General features: G+C 40.8%; 1 protein-coding gene across 1 annotated transcript; it reads right to left on the bottom strand.

The window, feature by feature from the left end:
* Positions 1–10,259: 10,259 nt before the first annotated feature.
* On the bottom strand, positions 10,260–24,594 carry cacng1b (calcium channel, voltage-dependent, gamma subunit 1b). The gene is made up of 4 exons (XM_084370737.1): positions 24,134–24,594; positions 15,715–15,789; positions 13,856–13,993; positions 10,260–13,532 (listed from the first exon to the last, which is right to left on the bottom strand). Exons 1-4 carry the CDS (start codon positions 24,372–24,374, stop codon positions 13,300–13,302), a joined length of 687 nt encoding a protein of 228 aa, XP_084226863.1. The 5' UTR covers positions 24,375–24,594; the 3' UTR covers positions 10,260–13,299.
* Positions 24,595–26,133: the final 1,539 nt, after the last annotated feature.

Genomic DNA, 26,133 nt, shown 5'->3' on the forward strand with positions numbered 1-26,133 from the left:
GACTCAGCAATGTTTTAACTGTCCATTTGATTTTGCAATGTGACTTTGTGGTTCGCCTTTGACTGACCACACTTACTGCAGCAATGTGCACAAGTAGATTTCCGTTGCAGTGTACACAAGTGTATCTCAGCAGGTAATTTAGTAAATTGCTATTGAAGTCATTTGCATCAAGAAAAGTCAAAAGAAAATCCAGAAAAAAAATAATTGGAAAGAAAATGAAAGGGTAAAATAATACAAAAATAAATGAATAAATAATATAACAAGCACCTTTGTTTTGTAGAAATCCTTTTGGTAGCTTTTGTGTAATCCTGCTCAAAAACCAACTAACCACCAAACAAACACACGTGAAAACAGAGGCAATACAATGGGAAATAAAATAAAATAAAGAACTAGGACAATAAATACAAACCTCAAGTCAATACAGAAGCAAATTAACAGAATATAAATGTATGTCATCTAAATTAATTAATTTCTCTACTGCATTCACTGGCATTAGTCATTACTCATTTCTTTCCTTTTTCTTTTTCTGATTTTCACCCTCCATATGGGTGTAAAAACAAGAAAACTAAACCATAAAGACGAGTACGGCTGCTGTATAAATGATGAAGCACAACAGTAGAACAGCAGGAAGAAGCTGAAAAGAAAATGAAATAAAAGAGGAAGATCTGGGCAAGAGAAAGGGGATGAAAAGGGAGGAGTGGGCAGAGTTCAAACGAGCAAGGCTGTGAGAGAGAAAGAGATGGGAAAGTTGAGTTAATGATCCTTCAGATGGAGGCTAATGAGTTCATCCGAGGGGCTCCAAGGTGCTGTCTAGACTATGATGAAAGTTAGACACACACACACACACACACACACACACACACACACACACGGCTACCCTCGCCCCGCCTCTTCGTCTCACCTGTGGAGTGGGAACAAAGACACACCATGAGTTGATGAGTTCCTTCCTCCAGTATCACTGATGGTTACAGCTCGTCTCTGGCTGTTCAGGCTGCGGACAACTCCTGCTTCTTATTAACAGAATTCAGATTAATGATCAATCTTCAAAATCAGATGTGACGAGAACTCTTTTGTTGTTTAGTGACACTGTGAGGAAAAAAATAAAGGACTTTAACCCCATTGTGCATGATTTTTTCCACCTCTTTCATCCTCCTTCTGTGTCTTTGAGTGGACGACTTGTGCACCTGAATTGCTTTACATTGACCTAATCTCAGCCGCCTCCTCTAGTATCAATTTCCACTTTGTAACTGATTTACGAAGAAGCCCAGAAAGAATACCAGTCTCGAGTCTTAAACAGATTCAAATGAGGAAATGCTTTTTTTTTTTTTTTTTTTATGACACACACCATTGATTTTCCCTCCGCTTTCCAAATTGCCTCTGAAATTACATTTGCACAAATGGAACTGAGGTGACAGGCAGGCATTGATGGTGGTGGAGGTGGAGTGCACTGCAGCCATCTCCTCATTGTAAACAGTTTGTTGTCTTTGATAGCTGGGCTCACTCACCTGGGTCACACCTAAATACAGTGGGTTAATAATGCAAGCGCAGTGCTCCTTTGAGGAAAACCAGTGATTAAAAGTTGCTGGATGTGCTCCGCCTTCTCTGCTCCTCCAATTAAACACACAGTACACACACACACATTCAGGGGATTATACATGCATGTCACATTTGGAAACACTTACCTTGAGATGTGAGGAAGTTAACACACCTGACACAAATGTGACTGTCACCGTCTGTGACATGTGTCTGTTTCTTCATGGACACGCTCGTCGTTTATTAAGTCCGTCCAGTGAAAATAATGGGCTGAATAATGGCACAGAACACATGTCTCCGTGCATCACACTTCAAATGACCACAATAAAAAGAAATGTCCACTGATAATGAAGCGTAACAGAACGGAAAAGGTCTCATTTGTCACAGGATGCCAGTTTGACCTCTCGGGGTAGGACACATCAGGACTCGTCAATTTGATTTTGTAATGAGAGCAGGTGATTGTTGGACTTTTATTTCATGCAAACAGAGCAGAGAGTGCTGCACAACATTACCTTCAGGTGTGCAGCAAACACTTTTGGCCAGACTGGAGCTTGCCCTTTAATCCCGGAGATGTTAAAACGTTTTTCTGAGTCATTTGAGTCACCTTGCAGATAAGACAAATCCAAATCATTCTGATTATGTCAAATACAGCATGAGTTCAATTGAGATCTTGTTTAAAAACATGTGAATACAAATCATCTTACAAATAAGATGATGTAAAAATACTCCATTCCAACTAATCCTGCTTTCAACTGCAAGTAAGTAAAAGTACTGTAAGCAATGTTGCCATTTGGAAAATGTTAAAATATCATTTCAGAGGAATGAAGTTATCGTTTATATATATATATATATATATATATATATATATATATATACACACAAAATTATTGTATATGAGTCATAAAATGTTTTTGACACGCCTAAAATTCTAGCCACATCTGGGGTTTTTAAAGCAAGCTGATGTAACTATGACGTGTGGGAGCTGGTGTCCATAAGTCCGTCTTACCTGTGACGGATCATACTGTATATTTCATTATTAGATTGTTAATGCTTAATGCATCAATGCATAAGCAGCATTTAGCTCTCCCAGGTGCGGCTAGTTTTAACTTCTTTAGAAACAGTGAAGAAATTAAGTCCAGATTTTGTGAAATATTGGATCATTTTTCATCTTTGGGCCTCAAACAGTTATTTAAATGAAACCATCACCCTCTGGTGTCACTGACATTTGAAACCAATGGGCCCCAAAGAGACACTACTCCTTTTTTATTGTATTTTATGAGCTTATCATGTGTTATTAATGTAAATCTTAACTACAGCAGTCAGATAAGTGTAACAGAGTAAAAAGTATAATTATATTTTCCTCTGAAATATTGTGGAGTATTAGTGTGGTAGCATACATAAATACTTAAATTGAAAATTGTACATAAGTAAAAGTAGTTATTTTCCACCATTGTATACCTGCATCAAGCTGAATGTATCTTTCAGCTCTGCTTGTATTGTCTACATTTCAAAACTCTGTAAACAGAAAGTCCATTTTATTGACAGAGTCAATACATAAATAACTTACTTTCCTTTGACAGGAAACATTTTGATTCACAAATTGTCCCTTCTTTTCCCCTTTAAACGTCAGAGAGTTGATATGAAAAGTATAAAGTAGAGCAGGTGCGTAGACAGAAAGCAGGAAGACAACCTAAAAAAAATACCTTGAAGAGGCAAGCAGACAGATGGGACCTAATACATGTAAGGAAAAACAAGAAGCTGGGGGACATTAAGTAGTCATAACTGTGACGCACAAACCTGATGCAAATTAAGACAAAGTAAAAATAAAACCAGTGCCAAGACAGGATTGATCATGCGTGGGTGGACAACCGAGCAGGATAAAGCAACGTGATGGAACAGTGAGCCATGATTAATCCCATTCACATTTTCTTCATTCAATATCACCCGTCTAACAACTTTTGTCAACCCCATAACAGATACGCGTGTTATGGAGGAAATGCCCTTTAGCCACGGCGGCCGTTTGTTGGACGTCTGACGGACACGAGGAGAGCGTGTCGAGCTGAACCAGTACAGAGCGTTTCAGTAGTGACTGTCAGTGTCAGCTCCTGTAGCACACAACTCTGATCAGCTAAAAGCTGAACAACGATGTGTTTGACCCTGAAGAGAGTTTAGTTTCGTGGGAGAGCCGAGGTGAACATCTGTGTGTGTGTGTGGAGAAGTGTCTCTCCTACTCTCTCCTTCTGTTCATTGGTGCAAAATCATGCAAATGAGTGACTGAGTGAATCCCACAGGCGCCAGAAGCACAAAAAATTGAAACATCCTCTTGAGGGAAATAGACCATTGTGCCCTTTTCTCCACCCAAAACTCTCTCCTCCTCTTTCTTTCTCTCTCTTTCATTGTTCTGTCCTTCATTTTCCTCCGTTCACCATGGCGACTATGTAGCTCAGACTAAAAAGACAGCATATACTGTATAATAAGAAAAATTGAAATTAAGATTGAGAAAACTTTGGCTGTACTTATGTGCTTATCCTCCCACGTCGCCCATGAGTGAGTCACAGGCCTGCATGATGGAGATGAGAGCTTTTACTGAGCAAGTGAGAAAAACGGTCGTTCTGCGAGCGTCATTCAAAGGTTCAATTAGCACACGAGCAGCATGCCGCTGTGCTTTTTTTCCCTTTTTTGGGGGGTAATCTAACCTGAATGGGTTGCATGATTGTATTTTTCATATTCTTACCTCTGTGACAAAATTCGAGAGACGGATGACACAGTCTCTGAGGAGCTGAGCCACCCTCGACTGTTAAAACCAAATGAACTTGAGGGCAGATGGAGGAGCTCACAGGGAGATTTTTCAATGAAATCTTACCCATTGAGACCTCAAGTGCACATTTCTGTGAAATTCGGGTTTATTCTCGTGTGTTTTGTCAAGGAAATGTTTTTCTCTCACTAACTTTATATTGTTTTCTCTTCCAGCTACCGTTAGATAACTGCAGCGACGTAAATAGCAAAACTCCAAATTCAGAAGACAAACAGGACAAGACAGGGAAGTTTGTTTTTTTTCTCTGTCACTCATTATAATTTCCTGTCCCTTTATTGTCCACTTCTTCTTCAAAGACATTTCCCTGATATTGCTTCACTTCTTCGGAGGTAGAAAGTAAATGACGACAGGTACAACAACAAAATGAAAGACTGGAAAACTTAGACAAGGGAAAACAAAGAAATTACTGTCACACTATTGCTGTTTGCCAGTGGCTCCTGAAAAACACTTTTCCAAAATAGTTTGTCGCCACCGTGATTGATTGCTGGCTTTGTCAGCGTGAGTACTCATTTCTTCTCTTCCTGTCTCTGCTCTTCTCTTACATAATAGAAAACACATTATGGCAGTGCTCAAATCTATTATTTCACAAGGGCCGGACTGAATAACGCCTCCATGCTCATCATTCTTAACAATTGTTTCCTGTGCGCGTGCGCGTGTGTGCATGTGTGTGTGTGTGTGTGTGTGTTTGTCTGTGCATTTTGGGCAATTACTGCCTGACCTTTTCTTCCACCTCTCCTCCCTATTGATTGTGAAAACAGACTTGGATTAATAATTCACAAAAAAACAGTGGGAGTTTTGACTACTCCGGTTGCCCATGGCAGCAAGACCAGAGCATGTGTTTGCATGATTATATGTGTGTGTGTGTGTGTGTGTGTGTGTTTGTGAGCATAAATAAGTACCTGCAGGCATTCTTGTATTTGAAATGTATATTTCACACCAACTCAGACCCTCTGAACTCTGAGGCTACTGATACTACAACTTTTATCTCCTTCTCTGTTTGTCCAGTCTTCCCTTTGAATACAGAGCAAAACAATGTACAGTATAAATGGGTCCTTCTCTAACTCTGCCACTGATTGGTATTCTTCCAACAGACAAAGGCAACCAATCAGGGGCAGAGAAATGCAGTGGGATCCATAATGACAACTGCTACACATTGCCTCAACCCAATTACAAGAAAAAAATGTTGGCTACATACGTTTCTGTAAAACCACAGATCAAGCTGCAGATTTCTTTATGTTGCTACTTTATGTCCGTTCAGGTGCTTTGGTTTAGGCACATAACCACTTAGAAATAGGTTAAGAAAACACAATGGTTTGGCTTAAAATAACCCTTTTGGTTGCCAAAACACGTCTGGAAATGTCCCAAGGTGTCCTTCAAAACATGGTTTTGTCGGCACAAACACGACCGCAGATGGCCTGACTACCTTTGAAAAAAATCTGGTTTACGTCGCCACAAACATGGCTGGAAAGGTCCCGGTCCCTTTCCAACTCCAGCACATGCCACATCAAACTTGAAAGTTTGTGTGGTGTGCAGAAACGTTAACAGCTAGCATTATGTCGTGGGGTCTAGGCTGGTTGCCTAGATCTGTAGATCCACCTCTCTGTGATAACATGCCGTTGCAATCATGCTCACTTTACACAGCAATTGGCCAGGTGTGCGGAGGTCATGATGCAGCATTAAAGAAATGTGAGAAAGGTTCTTGGCCGAAAACATCACAGATTTGGTATTTTTAAAGAGAAAAGCTTTTCAGACACAACCAGCTTTCAGTCGACGCACTGACTTGTATGTAAAAGATCTTGAAAGTTAAAAAGGTCAAAGTCCGCACCAACACAAGTTCCTCTCTCCCACAGAAAACACTACTCCTTGAAGGCCTCATCAGTGGTCCCGCCTTTAATTCTGTGACTTTGTGACAACACACTGCATCGCCATTTCACACTTTTGCATAATTTATGCAAAGCGGATAGTTTGGCAAATAAAATTTGATTTAGCACAGCTGCTCTGTTGTTGTTAGCGGTGCTGGCTCAGGCGTGTGTGAGCTGACCAATCAGAGGAGACTGGGTATTTGTGACGGGAAGGCCTAAATAGCTAAAACAGATCGTTTCAGACAGAGGGGGAAAACAGTGCTGCAACACTGGACAGTATGAGATAACTGATGTGTTGTAGCATGTAAACCTATTCTATTCATGACCCAAAATAAAATTATGAACATGAAATGAGCATATATTTTAAGAGATTACTGTATCGGTACTTGAAACCTTTAAGTTTTGCCTGAAATAACCCAGTTTCATCTACTGAAACATCTCCAGTCAGACGATACCTGCATTCAATCCTTTTGGTGCCCACATCTAGAAAGAAAATACTATTTGTTGGATTTGCTTGCAGCCAATCACCACAAGTATTTTTCAATTTAGAGCGAGTATGCAGAGAAGCCAGCTAAAATGCGAAAAGAATGCTTCTAAGATACCAGCGCCATCTTCTCCACAAAACGACGTGCCACAGCTGTCAATTAGCTACTTTATGTATGAAGTGACTCATTTTTGTGTGGTAAAACTTAGTTTGGATTTTGTTGAAACGAAGATTGCTTTGGCATTGCTTTGTTAAAATCACACCACCTGTCTTCCACTTTTCTTTCCAATACCAAAGCAGTTAACGTTAGTCGAGCACTCTCAACCCAGAGGAAATTTCATCTCCACATCCATGCTCCGTCAGCCCCTCTGCCTGCAGGCCAGAGTGCAGTCTGCAGCGTATGGTACGTACAGATGAAGCACTGGCAGCACGTTGCACTCTTGCACGGGGTTGTATTGCCTTATTACAGGTCTATCTCCTCTCAACAGTCACTACCGATCCAAGTCATTAGGCAGCAGAGTGGCTGCTTGAGAGAGCGCTGGAGCAGAAAGATAGAGGGAGGAGGGAGGGAGGAGGGAAAAAGCTGATAAAAAGAAGGTGGAGATGAACCAATGGCTCACTGTCACTGCCAGCACAGGAGAGCGTCAAAGAGAGGAAAGGAAACAGATGAGGAGAAAAGAGGAGATTGAGGCTGATTTGGCCGAGAGAAAAAAGGGTGAATAATGATGACGGACACAGAGGAGAAAAGGGCATAATCTGCTGCCAGGCAATAAAGAAACACACAGAAAACAATATGTGACATAGAAAGAAAAAGATCGGCGGAAGAGAGAGAATTGGAAATGTGGAGTAAAGTGTGGGCAGGAAAGCGAGCGACATGATGACGAGAACGGATCTACTGGCAAAGAGAGGCTGGTACGACTGAAGGAGAGAGAAATACAGTCACACAGGAGCAGAGAGGAGAGAAAGAGAGAGCTGAGGTGAAAGTAGCACTTCAGGTTATTGTCTCCCTGAGGTGAAGGGCTTAGTTCAGTACAGTGGATCAGATAGCTTTGCAAACCAAAAATATACCATCATATTATCAACAGTAACCCATCATTTAGAGTGAGAGTGGTATAGATCAGGAAAGATGAAGGTGTTGTATAAAGGAAAGTATACATGGGGCTGAATCAGGGTCTGTCCCAGTACATCACAGTTACACTTTAGGATTGTGGGTTTGTTGTTTTTGTCACGACAATGCTTCATGTACTTGCAAAAACAGAGAAGGATTAGTTTCTCTCCTTGTTGTGTTGTTTCTATCCATCAATGCATTTCCTCGCCTTGAACACTGGGGGCATACTGTAGCTTCATTATTTAAGACGTGATCAAAACTTTGTGGAAACAAGGTGAAAGAAAGCAGCAGCATTTAGGGACATTTGAGTTTGTGTTTTCGTTTACAGTAATTCACTTTTAGCACTTTGTCTGAAAGTGCTTGGATTCAGTCTCTGTACTTTCGTTGTTTTCTTTGCGCTGCTGGCAGAGCCACACAGCTATTTGGAGGATCATGTCTTCTGCTGTCGGTCCCTCTCCATGGCCAGCTCGTGTCCATCTGCACTTTTTCAGCCTGTTATGTTTTTCTCGGCGTCTCTCTGCTGCTGTCATCGCTCCTGCCCCACACCACACACAATCATGTCAGTTGTATTTGGTGTTTTCTTTCTTTCCGGTCCTCCAGGCTTGCAAGAAATCCAGCCCTGCAATTTTAAAATTTTGTGCAAGCTCACACACTCTCAGAGGGGCACGTCTGAATGGAAAATGCTTGTTCTGTACTGCTGTGTGTAGAGAACAGTAACAGCTTTGACAGCACTCAGTCAGAGGTCAGGAAAGTGACTGACAGCTTTACATTCATGGCAGCGGCTCGGAGGACCGGATGACTCCTGTGAATGTCAGCTTTCCTCATTGACAAAGTGACACGTAGGTGAGGCAAACCAGTGGCATCTCTGAAACTACACCTAGCCGTGGTCACATGTCCAGAGGTGCACTCATTTTAATACACATTTGATAAATGGTTCAGAGATAAGTACACTTTTAAAACATCTTATTTTTTATGGACTGTTTCTGTTTATTTTACAGTTTTCTTTATAATGTTAAGGGAAGTATAATTTTCCATATTTGAAATACACAAAATGTCCATGAAATTACAAGATCTCTGAAAATTAAAGCTAAAAAATATATTTTATTTATGGAAAATTACTGCGTTTTACCAGTACTTTTTGGTGCCCCCTGAATAATAGCTTTTTATACAATTATTAAGTTAAGGGGACGAAAAAGAAGAAAAAAACAAAGTTACATTCCATAACTATAATCTACATGTAACACATGCATAGACAAGTTAATAAAAAATAAGCCACAATGTTTTTTTTTTGCTCATTATAAACATACACATTTTTCAGAATGTGCAAATGGTCTGTTTCCCTGCAGAGATCATTTGACATATAATGCAGTTTATTGTTATCCAATCCACGTAATATAATAAATGATATGATACGAGATCTTTTTTTTTGATAACGTGGTGTAGATATAAATATATAATAATACATACGTTGAATTTAAAGAAATTCACAAGGTGTTTTTGTTAAAATTACACTCTCAGGTAATGCTGATATATTATAGCCTGTTGAGTCTTACCCTGAGCTTCTGTGAGTAAGAGATGAGAGTGAGGACTCTGTTTTACATCTGAAAGCATAATTGAAGGCATTTCCTTGACCTTTTCTACAAGAGAAACAATAACAAATCCAACATCATAATGTGTGATGCAATAGTAAGCCGAAGTTTATTTTGTGCTCTCGACTATGAACAAGTAAACAAAAGCCTAGAAAAATGTGTGATTCATAAGAACAACACATTTTTCTATGTGTTATTTTAATTGGCCTAATATTACACACATTGCTTCTCACATGTTGGAAAAACTGTATTGTGTTTCAGTAAACAATATGAAACAGCGCCATGGGGGAATTTGAGGGATCAAAAGTAATGTAGGCGGCAGAGAGTAAAAAAAAAACACTGTGTCCCCTCTGCCGTTCTCGTAGCTTAAAGGTAAAGGTCTCATGAATGATTTAGGGAGCTTCATGCATTCATTACATCCACTCCTGAAAAGCCCTGACTTGCAGCGTATATGCTCTCTGGAGCATTTCCAATAGGTTCGTCACTCAATTCAAACACATTTCCTTGCTGAGAGGTTCCTGGACCAAAGTGACTCTCCATGACACAAGGAAAGCCGAATCCTTAGTGAATGCCACTTTCATTTCCTGGATGAATGTGCAATGACTCATATGTATCTGTAGGAAGACATACATAAACATAATATGGATAAAAAAGGCTGTTACCTACCCATCTTGTCTGGTACATCTGTCGTTGGCTCGCTGCAGTGGTCAGGTTGTTGTGTGAATGATGGCTGAGATTATTTTGGGAGTCACTGGCAATTGGCCTGTTCAGTTGTTTAAGTATGAGGATGTGTTCCTTACAAATGAGATGTATTATTTACAAGGAATACTAAACTCTGGGTGAGACTTAAAAAAACAAACAAACGTCATTTCGTGTCTGAAACTCATCTTTTATTGTATTGTAATAAACATCTCTTATTTTCTGCTGTTAATTTAAATTACAGGTCAACAGCTCATTCACATACAGCTGAGTATGATGGCAGGATTCATGTGATCAGTGTAGATAATATAAAATAGTCAATAAAAATGAAAAAACAAACAAACATGCATGTTTTTATTTCAACCTTCTCAAATACAAACCTGTACAACGACCAAGTAAGTTTTGTGATTGCAGTAAGAAAAATGGAAATGTCGCTCTCAGAAGGACCTCAGAGCTAAATGTAATCATTTCTTCTTGTGTTCCCGTGTGAAACAGCGTCATTTATGGAACTTTAATTTCACTGCACCTGCACCAACCGAATGACTTCGGGGCCAGAGTGACTCACTGAAAAATAACATGTTAGACGTACAAGACTGTTTTTCTAACAATATACGACCCTTGTGTCGAATCGACACAGGAAAAAGAAGCCAAATAAAAATGACTGCTGTCAGATGAAACCTGATTTGGGTTTTTTTTACTGATTGTAAAAGGTCATCTATGATTAGAACATGAAAACAGTTTAAAGAAAAAGACAAGTATACAAACAGTCTGTTCATCTGAATGAGGTTTTCATCTGACAGCAACAATAGTTGTCTACAGAACAGAAAACTATTTAAGCTTTAAGGAACCATTTTAAAATCATAGGCATTACTTACACGGAGAAGTCATACTTACCCTAAAAAGGCTATATTAGCTTTACAGTATCTGGCCCCAAAAGAAAAGTAGCATGATTTAATACAGCATTGCAATACACAAGTTACACAAACATCTATCTATCTTTGTAAAATAAATGTGAAAAAAAATCTCTATGGATGTTGATAATGTATTTCATGAGAAGGTATGCTTCATAACCCACTGTGTGGCAAAACTTTAATTGACCATTTGATAAGCCCTTACTGTGCTAACTAACAATCGTTCCATTTTCACACAGCACATACGCATTTAACCAATAACAGTTGAAATTCAAAATTATGTTTGCACTTTCATGCTTATAGATTTTGGAGAGAGTTGAATAAAGTAACCACTAGAGAAACTCTTAGTATACAAGGTATTGTTCTTACAGCCCCATACACACCACTTCTAAGCCCCAAGGAAGGGTGCCGGGCTTTGTTGCCAATTTTACATAGTAGCCAAATGTGTAATTACAACATTATGTAATGCACAGGGGCCCAAAAGATAGGTCTATATTGTAGAGGAGGGGCTGTAAAATGGTTGATAAACTTTTTTTTTTTTTGAGAGAGTCATAACCCAGGGTGAATTGACTCGTTTGAACATCATAATTTGATCCATGCGGTCCGATAACGTTTGGAAAGTCTAGAAGAGCTGCACGATTAAACCATTTTATCCCTATTTAAGTCAGCTTGACAAACAGAAGTCTTCACTCAATGTTGAAGAACTGGGTAATTTTATATTCCCAGGAAGTTTTTTGGCTCAATGAACCACTTGGCAGCCTTTATAGTAATGAACAAGTCCGTCATTTTACAGTCCATGACCACCTCAACATCTTTATCATGACAGACCTGCCTCAGCCACTTAGCATACACAACCATTGGACAGTAAGGGTTCAAGTAAGGGTTCAGTAAATGGTCATTTGTTTTCTTAACTTTCCTCTGTATAATTCTGGTGTTTTAACTATTAAACTGCCCTCTGAAAGCAGATTACATGTGCTAACACTCAAAGCATTACCCCGAGGCTCAGCAAATACCAATATTATGGATCGGAGCTCCTGGACTTACATTACCAGGGGTCTTGAACATTGACTTGAAATAAATGACTGATGTCATCAAGGGAGTACCAGGCAAGTAGTCTCTCTCTGGACAATCAATGGCATGGATTGATTGTAAAAAGTCCTTTGAGAAAAGGAAAGACTGCGGTGACAGTAGCCCATTATAACGATTCACTACTTCACTTTAAACAAAGCGCTGCAGTGCAATTGCTCACCGTCTTCATCTGGCCTGGTACAATTTTGTCCAGTCCTTTTTTCTTTTTTTTAAAAATCTTGCCTAGTCTTTTGTATTCCTACCTTGTCTAAGTCTAAAGGTTTGATCATGTCCTCCTTTTTTGTTATCATACTGTAGTCTTTTTCCAGTCTAATCCAGTACACACAACTTTTAAATGTGGCACTTGACCCATGTCTTGTCTTGTCAAGTGTTAAAGGTATAAAGGTGTGTTTGCATGTTTTTACTCATATTTCCTCAAAGCATTTGCTCATTGGAGCAATTTCTCCCAAGGGGGATCAATACAAGGTACATCTTCTCTTTTCTCTTCTATGCCTGCCCTAGAGCCTAATGCAGCCAATGAGTGATTGTGTAGACAAGTAACCCACTCTCATTTCTTTCTCCTCTCTTCTGTGCTACTGACACGCCTGCTTCCAGATTATTGATGCATCATGTAGCCAATGAGATTTAAAATCCAGCAATATATACTTTATATCTGTTTTTAAGCCTTAAACAAGGAATAAGAACAGGTTAAGAGAATGCTGCAACTCTGTTTTGCTGCGAAGCTCCAGAAATGTTTTGTGGACGATGAAACATCACCCAATTTTCCATCTGCAGGGGGGTGAGCAGATAATGTCAGACTTCTCATTTTTTGGTAAACTTAACCTTTAAGTCTCAGATGCTATTTAATTATTCCTCAACTCTCAAACAAACCAACAATGACAAGTTTTTAAAAACAATTCCTGCTTTTAACTTGTTTACCACGTGAAGATAATGCAAACATCATTGCTTTTGCTGTGGCTGGTAATCAATCATAAATCTTTCCGAATTGATTTGAATATTTTACCGACATGAACTGAAATCAGTGGACATGGACAGTAAGAAATCAGGCTAAAAACTGTTAATGCTTTGGAAAATAGCTCGCAGAAATGATACATGTAAATATGTGGGAATGTGTAGGTAGTTAAAGGGCTAAAATATGCAAAACCACTTGTATTTTCTTGTCATTTTTAACCAGGCGTCAAAACATTTAGCCTGTTGCGTCACCTGTGGCTAATCTAAGGTGTCAGGCTCTGCGTCCATGCAGGTCTCCCAGGGGTTGCGTGGCATGTGTGGCATGGAGATGAGGAGCAGGGCGACTCCACTGAGGATGAGCAGGGTGAAGGAGGCGCAGGCGCATGTAAAGGACCAGGAGTAGTAGTATTCGATCCAGATGGTCTCATCGCTGTCGATCATACGCTTGACAGACTGGCGCATTACCTCGACGGAAATGAAAATGCAAAGGCCTGCGTAAGGAAACAAAGAGAAAGGAGTTGCTTGAAAAAAATATTTTATTTTAACTTTGAGTCTGTGACAGTTAATGCTCTGCTATGTGGGAAAAAGTTAACTTAACACTTTCAGATATTCAGAGCTACATCAACTCTGTCAGCACCTCTGAAAAAAAAATTGCCAGTGAAAAATCAGCTTCGTCACATCTGTTAGATTGGCTGCATAAGCAATACTCATCACCAAAGCAAAAGGTGCGTGTGACGATGACACACCTAATTTAAAGTGACATGAGTGGCACACAAAGCCTGATCTGCGATTCACATTATCTGTCATATCTGACCTGCAAAGGCGAAGAACATCCCAGCAGGCCGGAGCAGGTAGTCCCTGCCCTTCCCGAAAGAGAAGATGACACAGAGGGTGCCGAGGATCATGAAGAACAGACTGAAGATGGCGATGGCTGCTGCTGAGATATTGTACTCTGAGGAGAGATTTTAGAAAAAGAAGGAAGTGAAGTAGACAGTGAAAGGAAACAAAGACACCGAGGAGACAAGATTGAGTGAGAACTTGATGGTAGGAAGGGAGACAGCAAAGAGGTAGTGATTAAAAATTGAGAGAGCTGGTAGGAACAGAAGGGGAGGTTGCAATATCGTTTACATAATAATTGTTTCAATATTACACCCAGGCAGTTATGACAGAGATAATTAGCCTTTAAATTAGCCTCACTTTTAAAACAACAGTCATATATCCGAACTGGCAATAACACCATTCGCGTGACAGATAAGATGCTGCGGGCCTCTAACAAGATTATTCTAACATCTCTCTCTCTGCCTTCCTGTCTGTTTGTTGGATAAAGGTAATCTCGTCTTTCCTTCTCTCTGACACTCCAACTGTGATAGAAATGATCCTCGGAGCATCCTGTTGCATCTCAGCCTCCCGACTGTGGAGAAACACAGGGTGTAAAATAACCTCACACCCAGAGCAGATCGGGTTCATCCGGTACCTGTTTGAAGACTGTTGGACTGTGTCTGAGTAGGCGCATGAGTGTATGTGTCAGTCTCTGTGAATGTTTTTATGTATTTCATGTGCACTCGACCCTGCACCGTGTGTCATGTTCCATCAGCAGATTTTAAAAGCTGTCCAGATTTGATTATTTATTTCTTGGTTTTTATTCAATGCGGCTCTTTCTACTGGTGCGATGGCTCAGTGAACGGAGAGGTGGGTCAGATCTTTTGACTAAAGTAGCAATAGTGTGGAAGCATTAATTATAGTAATTAATAATAGTATTAATAGTTAAAGTCCTACAGTGGAAATGTAACCTACTGTAAGTAAAAATATAAAAATATGAGCATCAGAATTAACTTAAAGTACAATAAGTCAATAGGCAGAGTGGCCCATTTCATAATAATGTAATTATATTGTTCAGTCTTACTAATCTATATACATACTTTATGAAAGGTACAATATTTAAGAATTCGCCACCTCTAACCGCAAACTGTAGCTGTCATTTGCTCGTTAGCTCAGTTAGCCGTGCAGCTAGCGGTCCTATCATAAAGCCTTAAATGTACTTATTTGCATTTATTTGTTTCTAAAAAAACCTGTGAACGTAAAAATATCTTTGCCGATTATATTTATAGATGTTGATGAGGTTATCATAAATAAGAGGACAAGTCGATCAGAATTTTAATGTTAACAGTCACACTGTAAAATGAAGAGGTCACATGCTTACTTACAAGGTGAGGGAGTTAATGTGGAAATTAAAATGAAATATGTTGATTTTGAAAATGGCGATCTTGCTCTTGGAAGATGAGGAGATGAATGAAGAACAGAGGAAATTAGAACAGATTTCTTATCTGATATGACGGATGGTGTGCATGTTACTGAGTTTGCGTTCATTTCTATATTATATTGAAAAAAAATTCAAAGTCAAAATTTTCTATTGGAAATGAGTTGTGTAAGATGGGAGTGTGTAGATGCCTGTGTCATTGTGTGTATCTATTATGCTGTATTTCTTCACATGTTGTGCTTCGGTTCGTATAGTAAGGGTATAAGATATCTGAGCTCATATCCCTGTAGTAAGATACTGTACATCTTCTTTCCTCTCCCTTTACTAGAGATGGTTTCTGTTATATTTCTGTCCCGTCACAGTTGGCCTGAAAAAAAATAGGATCTGTTGTAACGTGGCACTGAGGAGGCACCCACCTTTCTGAGTCTTGACTTCAAAAACTTCAGCTTCTTCCCCCGAGGTAAAGTGTTTGAAGTAGGAGCAGTTTTTTGCTGAAGAGTAAGACAGAGAGAAGAGGTTGAGGGAGGGATAGACAGAAGGAAATGAAACATGAGGGGGAGAGAACAGGTTGCATCCACAGTCCTGTCTGTCTGCACTACCAATCGATGCAAAGGTGAAATCAGGCAATAGACTACATTAGAAAAGTAACATGTACACATACAGTATAGTAATAAGACAGACAGCAAAAGGAAAAGAGCAAATATTCTATTAATTTAGTGTTTATTCCTGCCTGGAGTTCGGCCTTGGTGTGTTGCGGTTGTCCTTGTAAATAATAGTGTTACATATTTTCAGTACCGTCAGTTACTCACTTTTCAGCTATCAAATGTATTTGATCATTACACTTGTCAAAGTTCAGATGTCTAAAATTACATATCCACTGGAGGACAGCGTGTGAGTGTGACGGTTTGCCTCGCCTATGTGCTAAAAGTAAACACATGTATGAAGGTTGCAGTACCAGCAGGGGGCAATAAAAGTACTTGGTTAGGTTAAGGAAGCAAAAATATGTGGTTAGGTTTAGGAAAACATCATTGTGTGTAATGTGACATTAAAACAATGTGATTAGTCCGTTGCAATGATGATGCTGGAACAAAAACAACAACGATGACCTAGGAACAAAACCGATTCCGCCATATCAGATTGTGCGTTACGTCCCACCCCAGAGGCCAATACACATCTTCACCCAGTAATTAAAACCTGCGTCTGTCTGATCGAAAGACATTCTCTGTACTCACTTTGTACTCATCTCATATCTCATCCTTCTCTCCTTTCAATTGGAAAAGAATCAGCATGCACGACTGTTGCTTTTCCTCTTTGGCAGGTTGATTAGATGTACGCTCAACGCCGCCTCCAAATAACAGCAGTGTTCTGTGACTCGATGTCATCCTAAAATTAAATGTCTTAAAGTCACTGTCCTCCATGTTGGCTGTGTTTACTTCTCAGAAAGCAGTTCACACTTATTTCTACACAGAAATGACACATTTCTGCACTGTGTTTGCCCAAACTCTTGTCCTTTGACCACAATCTTCAATATAGTCCCATTTATATAAAAAGAAAAAAAAACGATTCCTGGCTGCAGTCATTGCCCACACATCCATCTATCTATTTGCTGTCTCTGAGGGCAGCTGGGCTGAGAGGGAGGGGTGGAGAGAGGACATAAAGGCCAAGTGAGAGTCCCCTCTTTCCTCCACTCACCATCCCTTTCTTGCTGAGATTAAACCCATAAAGCAGACAGGTGCTCTCTCTGTCCACACAGAGGTGGACTATGTTTGTGTGTTGGTGTCTGTGTGTGCACATACGATGTGTGCGTATGTGTGTGTGTGTGTACCGGGCAACAGAGGAGCTGTTTGTTATCCAGGATGAGAAAGAATCACTAAAGAGGTAACCTAGCAACAGGCTGCTGCAGGTCTTGCCTAGTCCTATCTATTTACCCGTGTAACGGCATATCAAGAAGAGGGTGTGCATGCATATGCGTGTGTATTTGTATGTGAGTGTCAAAGTCGGTGTGTGTGTGTGTGTGTGTGTGTGTGTGTGTGAGGGGATGGGCAGGCAGGCGGTGGGGAGAACCAGAGGCGGGGTCACAGTGCAGCTCGGATCAGCAAATATATTATTTTCATAAGTCTTCTCTCATTAGCTGTCTTTACCTCTGGGGCTCAGCTAATCTAAGATAATACGTGCTAGGGTGTAGCTGCGAGATTTACTCCAGTTTCTATGAAGACTATTATCTGCCCACCACACAAAGACGAGACATAAAGATGCGGTTTATACAAAGGGAGCTCCAAAAGACTGAGCCTTCAGTTATCTGCCTCATCCTGATGAATTAAAAAGGATAATGTAGGGACCAGTCAAGCTATCCATTGTAGCATGCAGTTTACAGTATTAACGGCGGCAGATTTATTAAACCAACTTAGCAGTAATTTTGGATTTCACAGAGAATTAAACAAGAGCAGGTTAGTCATTTCAACCTGATGGCAGTGGCTTTTGTTGGATTAAATCATAATCGTAATCACCTTTTAAGTTGATATGGCGAACTTGTCAGCCAGCAGTTGCTTGTTTATGCCTCCAGCAGTTACAGTGAAACATTAGTTTTCATTTGGAGTATTTTTGCTGACGATCTGGTGAACAGCTCCGCTCTGTTTTTGGTCTATAACAACTCATGAGAGAAACATGAGGCTCTTTAGCTGCCAGATGCTGCACTATGTTCACCAGCTAGTAGCCACCTGTGTCTGTTTCTGTTTGGTGTTGAGCAGGTAGTGTGCAGTGGGGTTTGAGAGCTTCTAGCTGAAAACATGACGCTATGAGAGCAGCGAGAGCGAATCGAAACTACGAACTTGATCGCTCATATTCTGTAGTGAAAGTAAAACAAGCTGCCCAGAAACAGTCAAAAACAAATCTGGCTTGTATCGTAACTTTAGACGGTGAACGTCCACTGAGGAAGCGAACATCTGGGTGCGTGTAATTGACCTTGCAGTCTGGCTAATGGGGATATTTAGTTCCAGGGAGGGAGAATGATTACAACGAGGTATCGCCTGTCATTTTAGTTTTGCCTCTTTTCATTAAACTGTGCTGCCACCTCCACTCTTTGATATGCAGCTTCTCCCTTACCCTTTTCTTCCTCTACATCCTCCCCTTTCCCCTTTCCACCTATCATTATACCTGTCTCTCTCTACCAACTCAACTTCTTCTTTCAGTTCAGCATTCCTCTCGTTTTTCTTTTTCCTTTTACAGCCGGCTTCTACGCTGAAGTCTCTTTTTTTCACCATTTGAATACGCCTTAAAAGTTTGGTAATACATGAACTGACATCAAAAACCAACTGATGTTTTTCACTGAATAACTGCATTTCCATGTTTTTAGCTACAGTGACAGCTGTGAAAGTGGTCTTGAATATAGTTTTTTTTATCTTTTGCCTGAGCGTTACAAAAGACAGGTTTTTTGGGCGATTGGCGGTGGGGGCTGTTCTTTTTCTAGCCACGCAGAATGACCGACTAATTCTGGGTCAATGTGAATAGGATGGGTGGTGCTGCTGCTGGTGGTGGTGCTGGTGGTATTTGAATGGCTATTCCACCAGGAGCTCTGATAACTGGGACACGGCAGCACAGGAGAGTCCTCGCAGCCTAATCCGGTACGTGCGTGTATGTGTGTTTGTGTGTGTGGCCTGACCGTTGTCGTTCAATCCAAAAACATCTTCAGTTTGTCTGTCATCATGATAGTCACCACAAACTACATCCCAGCATCTCATTCTGAAAGGGATGCCAGCAGTTATCTCTGAATATGTGTTTACTTTTATTTATTAGAAATTTACATAATGGGAAGTGATTCATTCAAATTCTGAACCTTAAACTTGTTTTCTGAATGCCAAATCAGCGACACACCTCCACAGTTCTGGCGCTGCACTCCAAGCAGGAACCTGGCAGACTTGAGAGGAAAATGACTGGGTGTCTATGAAGTGAAAATGGTGTTTCAAGGTTACATCGGTGCTTGAATCGGGGGCACCAACCCGTGGAGGAGGACATTTTTTCTTTGAGATGCTCTGGTGGTAATATCTGTCCACTGTAGAACTAGAAAACCGGATGCTCGGCCACTAAAACATCTCTGATGATAAATTCCTCTTCCTGACTTCTTTGCGCACATACATATGCGCACACAAAAGCACCAAATTATGATCTTTATTTCCCAGCCGAGCAGTGATGGTGCGATCTATAAAGGGTTTGTTTGATTTTTACAGCACTCAAGCTGTCATGCGTCATTTGTGGGAAGCTAATTTCAAAAGTCACTTGGGTTCACTGCTTTGCTGCTGTTGTTATGCAACCCCATCACAAAAGCGGCGTAATTGTGCCTATATGAAAAAGTGTTTGTGTACGCGCCTCTTGTCGACCGACTCCCCCTCTGTTTGGGAAAATGCAAATGCGTGTCATTAAGTCCAATCACCGCTGCTTGCTTGGGTATACCGTTCATCAAGGATGTAATCTGGTAGTGCACTCTCTTTCAACTCAGGGTTGTTTTTTTTAAAACAGTGTAACACTACACACACCTTTAAATTGAGAAACAGATAAGGCAACGCTGGCGTGTTGTTGTTAGCCAGTCAGCTACTCCATAACTTTTGTAGATCCACCTAAAATGGTATTAGAGCTTTCTTTAATTCCAGAACAAAGCTTATGCATTTGGCAGCATTTGACATGAGTGTGCTCAATAGTGTTTTAGGCAGAATAGCAGACCAGTCGTTCGTTTCTGCAAACCACAGCTAGGCAAGGCTGCTTCTAAGCAAGTGACAAGCAAGTGACACTGTTTCATGAGAGAAGACCATTGGAGAAAGCGGTTCAACATTTGTAAGCACGAAACCACTGAATACTATTAACGAGACACCACTGTTCAAGACTGTGCCTCAACATTTGTAAGAATGAAACCACAGGATATTATTAATGACAGACCGCTACTGGAGACGGTATTTCAACATTTGTAAGAAACAAAACCACTGGATAGTATTGAAGAGAAGACTATTCAAGATAGTTTTTCAACATCTGTAAGCGCTGAACTACTGGATATTTTAACGAAAAATCGAGACAGGGTTTCATGAGATTCTGCTGTTCGAGATAGCATTTTTAACATTTGTAGGTGTGAAACCATATCTTTAACATATATCTTTAACAGGAGACTGCTATTTGAGATGGTGTTTTAACATTTATAAGCACAAAAACCACAGGATAACACAAATGAGACACCACTGTTGGTGACAGTGTTTCATCATTTGTAAGAATGAAACCATTGGATATTATTAGAAAGATGACGTTTCAACATTTCTATGCGCTAAACCACTGGATACTATTAATGACACACCACTGTTCGAGACAGTGTTTCACGAGAGACTACTGTTCAGGATGGCATTTAAACATTCATAAGCCCAAAACTGTTTTATATTTTTAATGACACATCAAACATTTTCAAGCTCTGTTGGTGGCAACAAAACTTGACCTATTTGACAAGACGTAGGGACAATTTCAAGGGGTGTTAATGGCGACAGAATCAGGTAAGAAAACATGATCTTTTCCTAACCAGGTGGTTGCGAAATTAAGAATTATAAAGTTTTAACACATCCTTGGTTTGCAGAAATGTACACTGCCAACATTTACTCTGGCAATTGAGTTGTAATTACTAGTACAAAATCAATGGAAAGAACAAAACTATTTCATTATGCAGGCCTTGTCATGAGGTGTTAATGTTGGTGTGAAGGTTGGCTTGTTAACTGCAAACACTTTAAAAACACCTGTGAATTTATCACACGAGAAACACTTTCATACATGTGAAATTAGACACAGTGTGCAATCCAGCCAAGATTTGAGCACTCAGCCAAGCTGCAGCTGCTGATTTCGCTCTATCAAGGAGAAAAGCAAGCGGCTGAATCCTGATAGTGGCTCTTTCTCTCTGCTCCTCTCTGCTGTCAACCTGGCTGATTGACCAAGTGGGTGCCAGTAGAGAGAGCACCTGTTGAGAATAAACCTGTAGATGCTTTTTCTTGGCCACTGGGGAAGAACAATCAGTTCGCCTGGTGAGGACAGTCACTGAAACTCACTCTCCGAACAAGAATTGCATCTCATCCAGTGTCATCATCGCATCTAGAACGACTGGGGACACGACACCACACCTACAGATCCATTTCTGATGGCACCGGGGCCACAAATGGAGAGAGATGGGCTTGTATAACTGAACCATTGAGCCTGGGGTGGGAGCAAATGGCAGAGCTGCCTAGCCACACGCCAAATCACTAGACTTTTACAAGTAATATGAAAATGTGACTCATTTTCACTCATAAGCCAAATGTGGAAGCACCATGGGATCATGGGAATGTAGCAATGGGGGTCTCTGTCAAAACAGCTGATATTTCTTGCCGCCCCTCACTGCTGGATGTAAGAAGGGTGAGCGGCTGACAGCTTCAGTCTGTCAGGTGGCTTCTCTCGAGTCGTTCCTGTCCACTCCAGGTTGTGTCGCGTGTCACAGAAGCAGCTGGGACTCTCCACAGATAGGGCACCGTTTTACTGTGACTGTCAGCTTGTGGAGGTTGTAACTGGATCCTTTTGCAAATTAGAGTATCGAGTCTCTTTGCAGCAATATGTTCTTCATACGTTCCACAAGTGACTTTTTCATGGGAAAGTAGGTCTCAACAGATAATGTTGCCCTCGATGTTGTCAGATTTTCTGTGACATGCAGCTCTCTAGCTGTTGTCCATCAGCCTCTCTGCCTCTTCCTGGTTTCTCCGACATGTAATGAATAAATCTGAGGACAGTACCAACTGTTCTTTGGACACAGTAGAAGTGCCCCCGCCGTACTCGTCTAAAGAGGCATCCCTGCCTCTATCCTCCCAGGCAGACTCCAGTTTTCTTTCCCCAATCCTCTTCATCCCTCCCGAGTCTCCCAGGTGTACTCTAACTCATCTGCTAGAGCGGGAAGCCACACTTCATTAAGGGCTGCACCGATCCTGAGGTGCTGGAGCTGGAGGCTAAAGTCAATGATAGAGTCAGACTGAAATCTCTCCGTTAGGCTGCAAGGCACGCACACACAGCCAGAGGCCAGAGAGACTGTGTTTACCCCAGGGCTCGCTCTGTTCTTAGTGAGCTTGTAATTAAAGCCACAAGGCTATTTTGAAAGACTAGACTTTCGAATGCGAGACAGATTTACTTTTTTTGGAATTACTTGCTGTACGCTGTGTTACGCAAGGATAGGAAATAACTTCCTAATGAATGTGTAAGTGGAAGATTGACTTTTTACTTTTTGGATTAAGCAGCACCTCCAGCTTTTTTTTTTTTTTTTTTTTTTCTTAATCTCATAATGAGGCGAGAGTTTTCACAGAAATTGGTACTTTTAAAGGTGCACTATATAGTTTTGGGGAAGAAATTTAAAATCAGAAGAGAAAGATCTTAATAAACTGAATAAACAAACTGACCTTAAAGGACAACAGTTTCATACTGTTTTACTTTGTTTATATGTGGCGGACCCTGCCACCTTTCTAGCTTCAAACTGTTCTGGGACCTTATTTTCCTCTAAGAACAGCTTGTTTATTCAGTGATGGAAAAAATAAATATCATTACCTCATTAATATTGTAAACATTAAAATTTGGTTTGAAATTCTTCTACATAGTGCCCCTTTAAACATTGGGCAAACCAGCAGTGTGGAGTTTTTCCTGATCTGAATTGAGTCTTATAATGAATTGTAAAGACCCTTGAGGCAAATTGCGATTGGTGATATTGGGCTGCATTAATAAAATTGACTCAAGGTTAGACAGTCTGATTCGCATCTGGCTCACTCAAAGCCAGTTAAGATCTGCTGTGATACTGTGAGGCAGACATAACAAGAGATGACAGAGTTAAATAGCAACTTATCGTCTTACGTTTTTGTATATATAGTCTGACAAATTATGTAACACTTCCTGTTGAGAAATTCAAGGAGTTGAGGAATAAGGTCTTCGCTGTGAGGTAAAATGAATCCTACTTCTTAACATATTGAGAGTCCATCATCTTCTGACAGAACAGATTCATGTTTTTGTCGCGTTAAATGTTAAGTATAGCTTCCATACTCTTCCATCAGGCACTTGACGCTCGGCTGCACTAAATTGGCAGTCTGTTCAGAGAGACTTCCTTTGTGGAAGATAATGATGGTTCAGTGTGAAGCTGGCCGCAGAAATCTTACACATTCAGTTCAAATGCATGTCCATGTGTGTGTTTGTGTGTGTTGGACATGCACATGCCAACATATGTGCTGGCTCGTGCCTTTGTGTGTGAGAGGAGAGGAAAAAGAGGAAGGGACGGACGCACAGATCCACTCAGACTGTCCTTAAATGATTTTTAGATGTCGGAGCAACAATATTTGATGGTTTGATGTACAAGGAGAAAGTGATGGCAAAAATACCATTCTGCACTGCTGAAACTCACATTATGTCAAAGTCGAGGCTTAATTCTAACTGTGATAAAAGCGAGTAGATGAGAGATAGCAGTCACGGAAGCAAATTCAGCTCTTAAGTCAATTTTTTCTGTTGTTTTTGCCGGTTTTGACCTGCTTGTTTACACGAACACATAAAGCAGAACTGCAGTATAAATATTTCTTTACAGGTTCCAAACTGCTTTCCAACAACAAATGTTTGTTTTCTTCATCTGTCTTTCTAAATCTGGCAAAAAAACTCACATCCGGGATTATTTTGAGCCATGAGAGCTGTCAGTCAGCAAACACACAAGAAAAAAAAAAAGCACTTTGATAACAAATAGAAATGATCAGACTTGAGCACAGAAATGCAAAAATCACCAAACAGCAGGTTTTTATCCAGTAACAGTGAGATCAAGAGGCTCCATACCTCCAGGCAAGCTGATGGGGCCGCAGCCTTTGCCCTGAGGGTCCTCCTCCACGATGAAGATGGTCTTCTTGCAGAGCCTCCAGAGGCCAAAGTGGGCCGCCTCGCAGGTAGCGTTGAGCTTCTCCACCCGGGGGCTGAGCACGGCCCAGTGGTCGGTCACCACGGCCGCCAGCATGGCCGACATGCCCACCACGATCACCACAGACGTGATCTTGACCTTGGTCGCCTGCTCCTCGAACATGTTGCGTGCAAAGTTGTAGATGTGTGTGCGTGCGCGTGCCTGTGGTGTGCACACGTGTGACCGATCGTAAAGACTGCGTAGGACACTCAAGGTTGCCTTCGTCTTGTTTGCCTTCAGCTCCTTGACGTCGGATGTTGACTCCAGAGGTTCCCCCGCCTTGTCTATAGCTTCACTACACTTCTGATGTCCTCGCCTCTCTCGCGTTCTCCTGTCCACAGCTCTTTCTTTCTCTTTCTCTGCCTTGTGCCTGGTGGTTGGTGAAAAGGGGACAGATAACAGTGCCCTAGTTTCTACCTCTCTTCCTCTCCTCCTCTCCCTCCCTGGTTGCCTTTGGTGAGGCGAGGCCATTCAGCTACGAGATGAAGATGTACTAGAAAGTACCTACGCCTTTCACACCCATTACTTGACCACTCTGGTGTTTTGACGAGAGTCGGGTCAAGATCAGACACTTTCATTTATAGTTCGGACACAGGCAGGTGATTGTGAGCGTTCCAGTTGTGCACTTCTAACTACATCATCAAAGACAATGTGAGAAAACTTTGAGTGAGTTTTGACAATGCTGTTGAATATTTAATTACGGTGCCAAACACTGATGTTATCAACTTCTCATGTATGTGAAACACTGCGTCATGTCTCTTTTGTATTTTTATTCAGTCCAATCCAGCGCAATCGTCTCAGGCGCCATGTGCCAGGGGACTCCTGAGGGGGAGATTTCCTTTATTAGTTGTCGTCTGAATGAGCTGATCTACTTACTCAGCCAATCAGCAGTTGAGACAAGGCTCTAGACAAGGGTCCCACCTGATGCTGGCAGCTGATCCAGATTCAGGAAGACAGAAAAAGGGCTTTAATATAGAACCTCTAAAATTTGACGTTCAGTTCGTGAAGAGAGAGTTCTCGATTTTTAGAACGTCATGTGTTGTATTTTAAAGGGGCACTGTGTAGTTTTTGGTGAAGAAATTAAAACTTAACAATATTAATGAGGTAAAAATACAAACTCAGAAATATTATTTTTTTTCCATGACTGAATAAACAAGCTGCTCTCAGAGGAAAATAAGGTCCCCAGAACACTGTTTGAAGCTAGAAAGGTGGCAGGGTCCGCCACATATAAACAAAGTGAAACAGTATGAAACTGTGTTGTCCTTTAAGGTCAGTTTTATTCAGTTCATTCATTCATGAAAATAAAGAGTTTGTTTATTTAGTTTGTTTAGACATTTCTCTTCTTAATAATATGTCTCCCCAAAACTACATGGTGCACCTTTAATGTGCATTTCGAGCAAAACCTACACATGGCTGTCACATACTGTTTGATTCAGCATCTTAAGAATTTTAATTCTATCGTTAATCATATATTGTTTCAGCGCACAAATGCTTTTGATGGCTTTACTAATAAATGACATCACAGAGTTTGAAGATGGGAAAAAAAAAACTGTAAAAAGCTGATACATCTCAAAGGCACAATCAACCTTTTCCCTATGAAATACTTGAGTAAATGGGCATGCTTTTTATAAACTGTGCCCCACTTTAGACAGGACTCTGGCCCATTTTCAGCCCTGACAACACTCACGCAGCTCTGGGTTTTTAACACACTAAATGGCGGGGACATGAGCAGGAGGCAGAGAGAGAGAATCTGTTTTGTTTGTACAGTCTGTACGCCAATTACACAAAATGTGTATTATGTCTTCATGTCTGTGTGTGTAGAGCAGAAATACCACAGAGAGTCTGACACTTTTTTGAAAATTAATGCAACAAGAGAGAAAAT

The sequence above is a fragment of the Pagrus pagrus genome (genome assembly GCF_965226575.1).
Source record: "Pagrus pagrus genome assembly, chromosome: 13".
Classification (NCBI taxonomy): Eukaryota; Metazoa; Chordata; class Actinopteri; order Spariformes; family Sparidae; genus Pagrus; species Pagrus pagrus.

Coding starts and splice junctions, on each gene's coding strand:
- cacng1b (XM_084370737.1), bottom strand. CDS start 24,374: ATGTTCGAGGAGCAGGCGACCAAGGTCAAGATCACGTCTGTGGTGATC. Junction 15,790..24,133: donor CCCCATCAGCTTGCCTGGAG/GTATGGAGCCTC, acceptor CTTACTCTTCAG/CAAAAAACTGCTCCTACTTC. Junction 13,533..13,855: donor GATGTTCTTCGCCTTTGCAG/GTCAGATATGAC, acceptor TTCCTTACGCAG/GCCTTTGCATTTTCATTTCC.